The 14,648-nt window shown below is 34.7% G+C and overlaps 1 protein-coding gene across 3 annotated transcripts in view; it reads left to right on the plus strand.

Annotated features, from left to right (window-relative positions):
- The window catches only part of kri (uracil phosphoribosyltransferase krishah), a 532,528-nt gene that overhangs the window by 71,787 nt on the left and 446,093 nt on the right, over window positions 1-14,648 (plus strand). For all 3 annotated transcript variants that reach the window (XR_016549938.1, XM_090409241.1, XM_090409240.1), the window contains exon 6: window positions 3,832-3,930. Coding sequence is in view for 2 of the 3 variants with exons in the window: in XM_090409241.1 (XP_090265367.1) it covers window positions 3,832-3,930 (99 nt within the window). In the remaining variant the exon portion in view is untranslated. The remainder of the gene's footprint in view (window positions 1-3,831; window positions 3,931-14,648) is intronic.

A 14,648-nucleotide genomic window follows, 5' to 3' on the forward strand; every position in this document is an offset into this window, starting at 1 on the left:
AGTTTGAGAACAGGAATCAAACCTTGGAGATTCAGTGGCAAACTCTCAAGAAAACATTGATTGATTCTGCCAGAGAGGCATGTGGTGAGGTTGTGTGCAAGGATAAAAAAAATCAGAACTCCCTGGTGGACACAGGAAGTTAAAGAGGCAGTGAAGGAAAAGAAGAAAGCATATCAAAAGTTCCTGGCAAATAAGTCAGCTTTTACTCTTACAGAATACAGAGACAAATGTAAGAAAGCTAAATAGTGTGTAAAACTAGCTAAACAAAAGTCATGGGAGGACTTTGGCAAGAATATTGAAAATAAATATCAAGGAGGTGGCAAAATATTCTGGAGGTTGTTGAAGAAGCTTAGGAATGGAGGAAAGAGTGCTGTAAAAGGAGTTAGAGATGATAAAGGTGATATGAAAATGGGAGAAAAAGATATCCTTGAAGTATGGAGTAATTACTTTGAAAAACTGCTAAATGAAACAAGCAGTGATGACAGCACAGTGATAAAAAACACTGACCAGGCATGCAGTCAGGAATACATATCCATACTTGAAGTAGAAAAAGCCATCAAAGGCTTGAAATGTGGAAAGGCAGCAGGAGTAGATGATATTCGACCAGAAATGCTGAAGTATGGTGGTATAAAAGTCTTACAGTGGTTGCACTGCATAGTTCAGAAAGCCTGGACAGAGGGATGAATTCCCGATGATTGGAGTAGAGCTCTCATAGTACCCATATATAAAAAGGGAAATAAAACTGAATGTGAGAATTACAGAGGTATTTCCCTACTGAGTGTTCCTGGCAAGATCTATGCAAATATACTTGAGAAACGGTTGAGAAGAATTGTGGAAGAAAAGCTTGGTGAAGAACAAGCTGGATTCAGGCCAAATAGAGGCTGTCAGGATCAGATCTTCACTTTACGACAAATAGTTGAGAAGTCGTGGGAATATAACAAAGATCTGTATTTAAGTTTTGTCGATTTGGAAAAGGCATATGACAAGGTGCCAAGAGAGAAGCTATTCAATACGCTGTAGTTATATGGTGTCAATGAGGCATTATATCAAGCAATACTTAGTCTTTATTTGAGTTGTAAGTCAGCAGTTAGAATTGAAGGAAGTACAGGAAGATGGTTTAATGTTAAATCTGGTGTGAGACAAGGATGTACATTATCCCCTCTGTTATTCATTATCTATATGGATCATATTATGAAGGAAAGTGGTATTAAACCTGATATCAAAATTGGAGATGTTAATGTCAGCTCTTTGCTTTATGCGGATGATGTTATACGTCTAAATAAATCCGCTACAAGTCTGCAAGATTCTCTGACTAAATTGAATAGCTGTTGTAATAGATATGGTATGAAGGTCAGCAATAAAAAGACAAAGACAATGAAAATAGGCAGAATCATTGAAAATGTCAACTGTGTTGTGAATGGAGAACTTGTGGAACAAGTAAAACATTTCAGTTACTTGGGCACGATTTTTACTGAAGATGGTAAATTAAATATAGAAGTAGACAACCGAATCTGCAAAGCTGGTATGGTGGGATGTCAATTGAATAAATTCATATGGAATAAGAGAGAAATTAGTCGGAACACTAAATTAGCTGTATACAAGACAGTGTTCAAACCAGTTTTAACTTATGGATCTGAGAGCTGGGTCAGAAGTAAAACACTTGACCAAAGACTAGAGACCGCAGATATGAGAGTCCTGAGAAAGATTAGAGGCGTGAACAAATGGCATCAATGGCAATATCATATTAAAAATGAGGATATTAGGAAAGAACTTGACATTGTCAGCATCCAGGAATGCGTTAGCAGAGCTAATCTCAGGTGGTATGGTCACTTAAATAGAATGGGAGAGGAAAGATTAGCAAAACAAGTGTTCTCTGCCAGGTTGGCAGGAAAACGACCCAGAGGAAGACCAAGATATAGGTGGATTGATACGGTACAAAGTGCCTTAGACGATAGAAATATAAGATCTGATAATGTTGGAGTCTTGACAAGTAACAGACTGATTTGGAGGAAAATTGTAGATAGGAAGTTAGTAATGATGTAAATTTTTCATGTAGTACTGTCATATCCTGTACACCCCTTGAGGGTACATGGCAGGAATTTGATGATGATGATGATGATGATAAACAAATTGCAGGCGTAGACTTCTGTGGCTAATTGGTTCAAAAGATATATTTCGGTGATTACACCACATTTTTTTATTATTCAGTTATATAAAACTGAAATAATAGTTCCCGACAAGTTTCGTAAATCATAGGATTTACATCTTCAGGGGGTAAATAGTATAACTTAAAGTTTAAACAAGAGAATTAATAAATACATTGTTCAAAAGATATATTTCGATGATTACACCACATTTTTTTATTATTCAGTTATATATTTATTATTATTTCATAATAATAAATATATAACTATATTTCATATTATTATTATAATTTTATTATTATTTCAGTGTTTTATATAACTGAATAATAAAAAAATGTGGTGTAATCACCGAAATATATCCTTTGAATAATAAACAAACTCAAAGTAATTATATGAATAATAATTTACGAACAAGAGATTAACATCAAATAATATTTACAAGTGTTGCTTAAGTTATGGCAGATTATGTTAAATGTGAATGAAGTATTATAATTCTCAAATATCTTCATTCACAATTTAACACGTTGATATCTTATAATGACTTCCTTATCCCTGCATGTGCTTCCTGACATGCAAGTGATCTTTTGCCTCCTTTCACAGTATATCCTCTGGATTCAACTCTGTTTTCCCCTAAAAAAAAATAATAATAATAAATAAAATAATATATATACAGTGGAACCTCGGTTGTTGAATGCCTCTGTTCTCGAACAATTCGGTTACCGAACAAAAAACGCCCCGGTTTCCGAACAGAATTTCGGTTCACGAACATGCAAACGTCAACCACGTGTGTGCTCTGCGTGCTGAGCTGTAAGGTGGGAAGACGTCAGTTTTGCGGCAGCCTTCATTCAGTGCAAACACCTGCTCGAATTTGCAGTGATTTCTTGAATTCTTGATTTTCTTTGTGTTTTTTTTTCGTAAATTATTATTAAGTCACCATGGGGCCGCAGAAGAATAGTGATAGCAGCAAAGTGAAAAGAAAAGTTGTTAGAACCAATAGAGATGAAAAAAGAAATCATATCCAAACATGAAAATGACATTCGTGTCTCGGATCTTGCTATGCAGTTCGGTATGGCAAAATCAACGATCTGTACAATACTCAAAAATAAAGAGGCGATCAATTTCCATCTATATTTTATCTATTTATTGTGTTTATTCTTTTTATGTAAGATTTTATGCATTTTCATTATGTTTGTATATGATCTTATGCATGAAGTACTGTTGGAAAGGTTTAAATAAACAATCATCTTGGGTTTGGGAACGGATTAATCCAATTTACATTAATTCTTATGGGAAAATGGTTTCAGTTTTCGAGCAATTCGGTTTTCGTACAGCCTTCCGGAACGAATTAAGTTCAACAATCGAGGTTCCACTGTGTGTGTGTGTGTGTGTGTGTGTGTGTGTGTGTGTGTGTGTGTGTGTGTGTGTGTGTGTGTGTGTGTGTGTGTGTGTGTATATATATCAGCTCTTCTCATCTTCCTTTTACCCTATGCAGCTTGTAGTTGATTCATCACAAAATGAACCCTATATTTTACCACCTTGATTTGGCAACTATTCTCCTTTGCCCAAACTGCCATATTGTTCAGATTACCCTGCAAGATCTCTACATCACTTTCTATGTGTACATAAAAAATATTTTATAAATATTTTTGTGTAGTTTTTCATTGTCTTGATATTTTTAAAATTTCAGGTACTGGAAATACTGTAATTAAGGCTGTGAAAATTTTAAAAGAGCATGGAGTTCGAGAAGAGAACATAATTTTATTGAATTTGTTTTGTACTCCTCATGGTAAGCATTTTATTTATTTATTTATTTTTCTTAGTTTATTATTTTTTATGTGAATCTCACCTACAAAAGATTGTAAAAAACTAATCTCTCTTATTATACATTAGAACTATAGATTGCTAAAAGTTAAAACCAGGTAAAGGTGTGCTAAAGAAGTCCAGATCTTTCCATGGTGTTTGGTGTGTGAGTGTGGAAAGGACTACCAGTGCATGTCATTAGTGCATCTTCAGTAAATATTTTCAAAGTGAAATATAATAAGCATTTATTATGTAATGTGGAAGAGGTCAATTCCTTGATGAGTCCTTGACAAATCTCCATTATAAATTAATAAGAATCCTGCTCTAGAGACCAAATATAGAAGTTTTTCCCAATCCACTTCAGACCTCAGTAATTTAGTATTTTAAATAATTTTTTAAACGGTTTTACAATTACATTTTAAGTTACTTAAAAGTTGACATAATTCTAAAATTTTTTGAGAAATATTAATTTTTATTTAATTTTTTTGGAAGTGTTAGTGCAAATCTAATATAAAGTTTGATCAGAAAGTTTGTACATTGACCTAAATCATTGTTAGCTTGGTCGACTGTCTCTGCTTTTGAATCAACAGGCTGTAGTTTTAGAACCCAGTGTAGCATGAATGTCTTTATGTAGTAAATAATTTTCTATTCAGTGTTACACCACTGCCCTGATTATCAGAGCATTGGCGCACCCAGGGAGGGGGCCAAGGGGCCCTGCCCCCTCCCAAAAAAAAAGAAAAAGGAAAAAAGACTAGAAAATTTTCCAAAAATCTTTTCCTAATTAAAATTCTTTTTTTTATTATTATTTATGTTGTGTCGTGTCTTCTATTTCTATACTACTTATGAATTAGCAGTCACATAAGGTGGGAATAACCTCTGGCTCTCGGGAATCACGGCCATTGTGAACACAAGGCGAATGAAGTAGTGCTCTGGCGATAATATGGCGATATTCTCAAATTGTCTACTCAACTCGCTCCCCCCCCCCCGCCGCCGCCAAGATTATCATTATCTTGAGTACTCGGTCCCCTCCAAGATTAAATCCTGAGTGCACCACTGACAGAGGCCTAAAGTGGTTTGTGAAAGCATCAGTTTTTTGTTCTCTAGATCAAGCTTTCCAGGTTAATTCTTAACATTTATACAATACTATTATACAATTGATTTGCAACCTTTCATGGGATTATCATTATTATAAAGAGGGAGAAAAGCATGTATCTCTTCTGAAGTAAGAGAAGCTTTTCCCAACAGAAATAACTAATAATTTTTCCTAGTTTAAATTACAGTGTTTCTGTTAAATCAGAGCAAAAAGTGATCAGTTTTCTGAATATAAATGCTGCTCTTTATATTTCAATTCATATTTTTTTTAATTATTTTAAATAATCTTTAAGACATTTTTAAAATAAATACACTTTCACTGGAAATGCTTACATAATTACCTCTTTATGTGAATATATAAAGTATTTCATTATCATGAGAATATTCCCTCACCATTTCTGCTTATGTGATTGTAAGAAACTGCATGCTATGTGTGAAGAACAAATCCCTGATGATAGATTTACTTAACAGTTGGCCTTCAGTTTTATGTTATTTTATTATTTTTTTAATCATCACTGTCATTTACTGGTATAAATCTTCAAGGAATATGTTAGATATCTGATAGGACAATAAAATATTCTTCCAAATTGTTCTGTAATATACACCTCCAGCTATACCAGACTTGCTCACTTATATAACACCTTAACCTTCTCTTTAAATTTTTGGGCCTAGAGTTTTGTCACACTCATGTAACCTGACTCATACAAATCAAATTAATGCTTCTTTGATAGTAGTTAATCCTATCTAAAGTATGTCGTGTATGTCAGTTTTTTGTTCACACTCTTACTTACTATTATATTAATGGAATTAACTCACTTAAAATATTCTTTTTAAGATTTAATTTCAATGGCCTGTTCTTAAGGCGATATTACAAGGCTTGTGGAAAGCTCCACTGAAACATCAATTCCTTTAATATAATAGTAAGTAATATTGTAAAACTCGATGTAGCTTGGAAATGCCAAAGTGCTTTACATCGATTTTTACAGAGGTCAAGTCTCATGAGATTGTTACAAAAATAGCCTTGTATGTCTATATATATTTTATGCTAAATATTAATGTAAATAACCCTATGAGAATTGACTGTACTTACTGCTTTAACAAAAATTTCTAGAATGTAAAAAAAACAAAGACAGTGCTTTGCCACCGGAACTTTGTATAACAGCTATGTATAAGGGCACAAGAATGTTGTTTACGATTTAAGTGTATGAGAAAGTTGTTTGCAAGCTCTGCGTATGAACACCATTGGAAATGCATGCTTTACATCGATTTTTACAAGAGGCCACCGGAACTTTGTATAACAGCTATGTATAAGGGCACAAGAATGTTGTATAAGATTTAAGTGTATGAGAAAGTTGTTTGCAAGCTCTGCATATAAATACCTTCAAAGTCAGTGTCAAAGATATCGGCAAGGTTCAGACAAGTTTCCACTGCCCGACAAGATAGAATTAAAGGAGTGCATGGAGGAGAAGAAAGAACGAGGTTGGTCTTAACAGAAGATCAAGGAGTCGTGCCAAATTCTTCGGGGGTTACAACCCTTCATGCAAGGTCCCGGAGAACATGAAATTAAAAGGGACTGAGCCGAACATCGGGGTTGGCAGTAGGATCCAGAGGACCGGACGTTTTACAGCAAACCCATGCCAGTGGAGAAGAATGGGAATGACGAGAGAACAGCTGATGTAAATACCCGAGGCAGTGACGGTCGGATGTCCTTTTGCCGCGAGAGGTCAACCGAAGCCAAAAGCAGCAGAGCGATCTTCAAACATGTATGCTGAAACCTCTTGCCTGAGCTTTTCGAGTACGGAAAATTGCATTTCAAAGCCTGCCAATATCCTGATGAAATGCCCCCTGAAGCAAGACTTTCAAGGCAGAATCCCAAGGCCCGAGATGAAAGGAAAAGCATAGGGACTTTAGTGCAAGACCTTTTGGATGAATGTGCAACACAGAGCCTCTGTAAGTTTGTTCCATCTTTTGTTGTACATTCCTTTTGTAATCTAGGAGATACGTTATAGATGAACTGATAAGAATTAACTTAATTGTAATAAGAAGTGTCCATAAGAGAGTCATTTGGCATGTTAATAATTTGCATGAGATTTGTGAAATAACTTAGCATAGTTAGCTAACCTCTTTGTGAGTAAATTAGAGTTTCAATAATTTGATTTAATAAGCGGAGAAGTAATTGAGTAATTATATTGTATAGTTATTTAGTAATAAAAGGGGAAAGTTTATTTCTTTATGCTAAAAGTCTAATGGATAGGTAGAGAGAGTAACCTCCGTATCGTTTAATTAATGTACTTTGTTATTAATTTAAATAAATGTAACTTAAGGGGATAATAAATCCCGTATTATTTTACAGCCGGGTACGAAACTCAGAGATCGAAATCCATCGAAATCTAAGAGTTTCATGCCGAAGAACTATCAGCGAGTCCAAGCGTAAGTCATCACTTGGGTAGTACAACACTATGGCAACTTGTGTCAAAGGTGGAGCAAGCTCCGTCACTATCCTTAATATTTTCTCATAATGTAAAACGCAGCTCCTAGGAGATGTATTACTGTTTTACATTATGAGGAGCGGTCACTACCCAGACCGGTTTTGACCTTTATTGAGGTCTCATCAGTGAGTAGGTAGACCTGAAATACCAAGGTTTAAGTGAACCGAACTTACATACACCCTTACTAACGAATTGCCAGATGCCAGTTCGGCAATTCTTTAGTAAGGGTATATGTAAGTTCGGTTCACTTAAACCTTGGTATTTCAGGTCTACCTACTCACTGATGAGACCTCAATAAAGGTCAAAACCGGTCTGGGTAGTGACCGCTCCTCATAATGTAAAACAGTAATACATCTCCTAGGAGCTGCGTTTTACATTATGAGAAAATATTAAGGAGAGTGACGGAGCTTGCTCCACCTTTGACACGAGTTGCTATAGTGTTGCACTACCCAAGTGATGACTTACGCTTGGACTCGCTGATAGTTCTTCGGCATGAAACTCTTAGATTTCGATCTCCGAGTTTCGTACCCGGCTGTAAAATAATACAGGATTTATTATCTCCTTAACTTAATTTATATCGCAATAAAAATAGCCTCTTGGCTCTTTATCATAAATCAACGTGTTTTAATTATATTTCAAAACAGTGCCGCCTGATCTTTTATTTTACAATGCACTGTTCCTAAATAAAATCGGATCTGTGAGCGGGAAACAACTAAGGCATTAAAAGTGTAGTTTAAGTATTCAGAACCATGACTGTTTATGTAAACTTTATTGAAGGAATATTGCTAATAAGAGAGAGATCTACCGGATGTATTACTGAGTCTTATGTTGATACAGAAATACTGGTGGCGCAGTATTTCTGTAACAAATAAATTTTCCAGTGTTCATAGGCATACGACTAGTAAATACGAAAGGTGGATAAACATGATATGCAATAGAATAAGTAAGAAAGGTTATGAAAGCAAAAGTGCACTGCTATAAAGAATAAAGAATATATTACAAGGATAGAGCAAAGATTAAAGTGTAAAAGATTTGAGGTAAAGAAGATATTAGAATATAGGCAAATAACAGCCTTCGTTACAATAACGAATTAAACAACCACATCTTTACAATGGCGCAGCAGTCGACAGGATAAAATCTACAGTAATTAAAATAAATAATAGTGGATTTGTAAATAAAGATAAGGCAACTAAATAGAAAGTGTGTGTGTGTGTGTGTGTGTGTGTGTGTGTGTGTGTATATATATATATATATATATAGTGTAAGAACATTTTTTAAGAATCATGAATGTAAACAACGTTGATTCGGGAGCCACTAGTACTAACACGATGGGGGATAGAGAGTTCTTTAGAACAGTAAATCCTCACCTCATCATCCCTCAATTCTCTGGAGCTAATAATATTAAGGAATAAACTGATTGGCAGGGCCAAGAATTTTTTGTATTCCTCTCCCATACTGAGAGACACTTTGGAATAAAGTAAATTCAAGGATACCCTGATATCTCAGTTTTCCAAAGTTAGAAGCGTGGGTCCGAACCTGTGGAGGCTTCAAAAATGTAGACAAGAGAAAAAAGAATCTATCACTGATTATTACAATAGGCTGCTCACCTTAGCTAATAGCTTGAGCGTGTCCAGTGAGGAAAAAGCCATCTTGATTTGGCAGTCTTCAACCAATTCAGGTTAGCAGCAAGAGAAGAATATAAAGAGACAGCGTATAAAAGGAAGATAAGTAATTTAGAAGAATGCTATCAGGCCATACAATAAAAAGAAGAAAGACTAGGCGATCTTCATCCTGCTGCTTGTGTCAGCCTGATACACAACATTACAGAGGTGTCAAATCCAAAGAGTGAGATTAAGAAAGAGAAAAATCTAGTTAATCCTAAAGAAAAAAGTAAAGACCAACAGAAGGGAGGAAAAGAGTAAAATAAGGCCATAGAAATAAATAACATAGACCACAACAGATTGACTGTCGCAGAGTCTATTAACATGGAAGAACTACACTCTTATATCAAAAAAGAGGTAGAAAGACTACAGCAGCCCTTGATAGATAAACTTGACTCCATTCTAAATCAATTAGGGGATTTAAAGCAAAAACCTCCAAGGAGCAGCTGGGCTCTGAACAAGAGTGTACTGAAAGGGAAAACGGATGGAAAGTACTCAGTGCTATACATGCAATAAATTTGGTCACATTGCCAAAAATTGCTATAGCAGTAGAAGAGACTCAAATAGAAGGATGCATTTGGAATCTGATGTGGTAATGACTCACCATCATCCCACACGGAGGACTAAGAAGTGGCCAAGAAACATTAGGAATCAGCATGAAGATTCCATGACAGTAATATGGGGAAAAATAAGAGGGCTAAAGTGCAGAGTTTTATTGGACACTGGTTCCCAAGTTTCAGTGATAACCGGATCTCTGTTCAGGAAATTGCAATCCCGAGTATCCGACTATATCACTAAGCTAAGAACACCTGTCATGTTGAAGGGAATAACAAACCCCACCATTTATGCCTCGGAGAAAGTGAAAGTAAACATGTGGTTGCCGGATTTTAAGTTAAACGTTTCACTAGAATGGTTAATTCTCCCGGAATCCTCTCAAACTACAGCAAAGGTAGTACTTGGAACTGACTTTTTAGAGAAACATAAATTCTCCTGTGATTTCTCTAAAAAAGAGATTTCCATGTTGGGATTCAACCAGGTTGCCTAGCAGAGAGGTAGTCAAAGGTGTCAAGCTGGTGAAAATATTGATGAGATCAACATAGGAAATGACCATTCCCAGTTAGGAAAGGGGGGAGCAAGGAAAAATAGAATTGTTGATCAGAAAGACAGGGAAAATTCTTTGCCTGATCCCCCAACTGTTAGAGATACTGAGCAGGTAAAAGGGGGAGAGGCCTTACACATCTCAAGTGTCAAGGTGTGTGGCAAATGAGAAGGAGGAATTAGAGGCCACAATAAAAAATGCAAAGAATGTAATAGAAGTGAACACATTAGAAAGAAATGATAGTGGAGGTCACCACCCAGGCAACGAGAGAAATAGAAAGAGAGCAAGAGGTCAGAAGGGAATTAGACGCCCAAGGGATAATGACGTTCATGAATCACAACATCAGTCATGCCAAGAAGAGCCCACAGGTCAGCCTGACGGTGGTCCCAGCTCAAAATTAGATGACAAACCTGAGTATTGTCCGACCCAGAGAATGCATGAGACACGACACAGAAACAGATTAAAGAAATTTTCACCCACGTTCGTGGCTTAAATTTTTTTCATGAAGGGGTGGGCCTTTGTAAAACTCGATGTAGCTTGGAAATGCCAAAGCACTTTACATCAATTTTTACAGAGGTCAAGTCTCATGAGATTGTTACAAAAATAACCTTGTATGTCTCTATATATTTTATGCTAAATATTAATGTAAATAACCCTATGGGAATTGACTGTATTTACTGCTTTAACAAAATTTCTTGAATGTAAAAAACAAAGGCAATGCTTTGCCACCGGAACTTTATATAACAGCTATGTATAAGGGCACAAGAAAGCCAAAAGCCGCAGAGCGATCTTCAAGCCCATATGCTGAAACCTCTTGCCTGAGCTTTTCGAGTACCGGAAAATTGCAGTCTAAAGCCCACCAATATCCCAATGAAACGCCCCCCCCCCCCCCCCTGAAGCAAGACTCTCCAGACGGAAGCCTAAGGCCCGAGATGAAAGGAAAAGCATACGGACTTTAGTGCAAGACCTTTGGATGAGTGTGCAACACAGACCCTCTGTAAGTTTGTTCCATCTTTTGTTGTACATTCCTTTTGTAATCTAGGAGATACATTATAGATGAACTGATAAGAATTAACTTAATTGTAATAAGAAGTGTCCATAAGAGAGTCATTTGGCATGTTAATAATTGTCATAAGATTTGTGAAATAACTTAGCATAGTTAGCTAACCTCTTTGTGAATAAATTAGAGTTTCAATAATTTGATTTAATAAGCGGAGAAGTAATTGAGTAATTATATTGTATAGTTATTTAGTATTAAAAAGGGAAAGTTTATTTCTTTATGCTAAAAGTCTAACGGATAGGTAGAGAGAGTAACCTCCCTATTGTTTAATTAATGTACTTTGTTATTAATGTAAATAAATGTGTTTTAATTATATGTCAATAGAGTGCCGCCTGATCTTTTATTTTACAATGCACTATTCCTAAATAACTCTGATCTGTGAGCAGGAAACAACTAAGGCATTAAAAGTGTAGTTTAAGTACTTCAGAACCACGACTGTTTATGTAAACTTTATTGAAGGAACATATGCTAGTAAGAGAGAGAGAGTGAAAGATCTACCGGACGTATTACTGAATCTTATGCCGATACAGAAATACTGGTGGCGCAGTCTTAACAAATAAATTTTCCAGTGTTCATAGGCATATGACTAGTAAATACAAAAAGTAGATAAACATAGTACCCAATAGAATAAGTAAGAAAGGTTATGAAAGCAAAAGCGCACTGCTATAAAGAATAAAGAATATTACAAGGATAGAGCAAAGATTAAAGTGTAAAAGATTTAAGATAAAGAAGATATTACAATATAGGCAAATAAAAGCCTTCGTTATAATAACGCATTAAACAACCATTTCGTTACAATATGTCTACTCACGGTATTTCCTTACTGAAACTTATGTGTTCACACTCACTATGCTTCATGGAATGGGTAAAAAGGGTAAAAAGATCAAGGTAAAAATCCTGCTGCTGCTATATGAGACTGGCTAACTTGCCTTTATTTGAAAATGCCTTATAAAGTTTCTTTGTATACCAGATTAGATTTGAACCCAGGTCTTTACAAGAGGACATTATCATTACTATTTGCCAAGCAGTGAGGCCTTATTATAAAAATAATTGAAAGGTTTTGGTCAGAACTCCATATTTCGATGCTGGTTTATAGAAAATTCACCATAGCAAGTTCTCTGCTGTTTTTGCTTTCAATATTGCACTGTTGATATCATAAAAAAATATAAATATGGAGTACTGCTTTTCTTTAAAGGATGTTGGAAACAAGAATGTGTACAAAATCTAGCTTATGTTTTAATTTGAAAAATATGATTATCTTATGTATTGTGGAGTTTACATTATTATACAAAATTTTCTTGATTCAGTTGACAGACTATGCAGTAAGCTGGTAGGTATACTGCATCCTCTGAACTCAGTCTATTGTATTGCTATTATAGTTTATCAGGGAATTTTAAATTCTTTGTATAGTTACACCACTGACATTGTTAACTGTATTTAGTAATGCATTCATTATCGTTTAAATATATCACGTTTCATTTAATCCAGGGAGCAGTATAATGTTGCCTTGGCAGCAAGCACCTTGCTCATGGTGTATATGCAGAAATTAAAATTCTCTGAGAATCAGTTTTTTACATTATATATTTCATGATAATATCATGAAATTATATAATAATATGATTTAATTTCAATGACCTGTTCTTAAGGCGATATTACAAGGCTTGTGGGAAGCTCCACTGAACCTCTTCATCATCAAATTCCTGATATGTATCCTCAAGGAGTGTACAGGATATGATAGTACTACATGAAAAATTTACATCATTACTGACTTCCTATCTACAATTTTTCTCCAAATCAATTTGTTACCTGTTAAGACTCCAACATTATCAGATCTTATATTTTATCTTCTAATGCACTTTTTATTGTATCGATCCACCTTTACCAGTGGTGGCGAACCTTTTTATGTCTGCATGGCAAAAGTTTACAAATCGAGTTGCTGACGTGCCTGGCACGTCAGCAACTAATTAATAAGTTAACATTAATTAATACAAAATTAATTGCAGAATTTTATTGAGACAAGTTTAAAAATTAATATAGAATTTCATAAAAAGGAACTCATAATTTGACATACACATTGTCGTATACAAATCAATATCAACCTATTATCAATTTATTAATTTATCAATATCAATATATCAATTTATTAATGAGATTTTTACTGTTGTACATTAGATTAGATGCTAAATGCTTTATATCAGGTTCATATTTTGTCACTTTTAGTAATACACACGCGGAACTAGATTCATCAGTCATTCTATTTCTTAAATTGTCTTTTATAAAATTCATTTCGAAAAATAATGACTCACAAGTATATAGAGAAGAAAATTGATAATATAGCCATCGCTAGTTTTTTTAAACCACAAAAGGTTTCAGGAATGTCATTCCAAGTTCTCAATATTTCCTCTTCTGAATTATTTTTAATTGCGCCCAATAATTGATCATTTTCCATATTTCCAAGTCATTTCTCAAATCGACAAACTTTTGTTTCCATATAGAACTAGATTGAAAATCGATTAGTTGCATTTCTATATCTTCCAAATTCAGCCACTCGAAAATCTCCAAATTGAGTTTATCTGTTGATGTTGTGTCCGGATGCAAAATATATTTTGATGTCTGCAAATTGCCTGAACTGCGAAAATCTGAACAAAATTTGTTGATTATCGACTGAATAACTGTAGTAAACTTTTGTCAATTTAACTTGATCTGTTTTCTCATGGGATTCTAGATCTGCAAAGAATTTTTTTGTATTTGGAAAATATCGGAAGGTATTGGAAATATCGTCACGATTAAAAATTGGTAATTTAGCTTCGAATGCTTTGATTAAATCAAACATGACAATAATTGTCTTGTTAGCATCTTGCAGTTTAACATTTAATTCATTTAAATGTAAACACAAATCAGTAAAAAACATTAATTTCGAAAGCCATTCGACGTTCATTGATTGATTGTATTTTTCAATGATTTTCTCATTATGTAAAAAAAGTCTGACTTCATCTAAACATTCAACAAATCTTTGAAGAATTTTCCCACGACTTAACCATCAGACGTTGTTGTACATAAGTAAACCTCATTTTACTTATTGTACACTGAGTGTACCTCATTTAATAATTCTATAAATTTTCGTTTATTTAAAGTGCGTGCCGATATAAAATTGAGCAATTTTGTTACATTGCTTATAATATCTTCCAGTGGCTTGAAACTAGCCTTTGCACATAAAACCTGCTGATGTATAATACAATGAAAACTCAGAACTGAATGACCAATATGTTTGGTAAATAAATTGACGAACCCATTTTCCTCTCC

This window comes from Typopeltis vanoorti, chromosome 19, assembly GCF_054136105.1.
Source record: "Typopeltis vanoorti isolate ZY-2024b chromosome 19, IOZ_Tvanoo_1.0, whole genome shotgun sequence".
Lineage (NCBI taxonomy): Eukaryota > Metazoa > Arthropoda > Arachnida > Uropygi > Thelyphonidae > Typopeltis > Typopeltis vanoorti.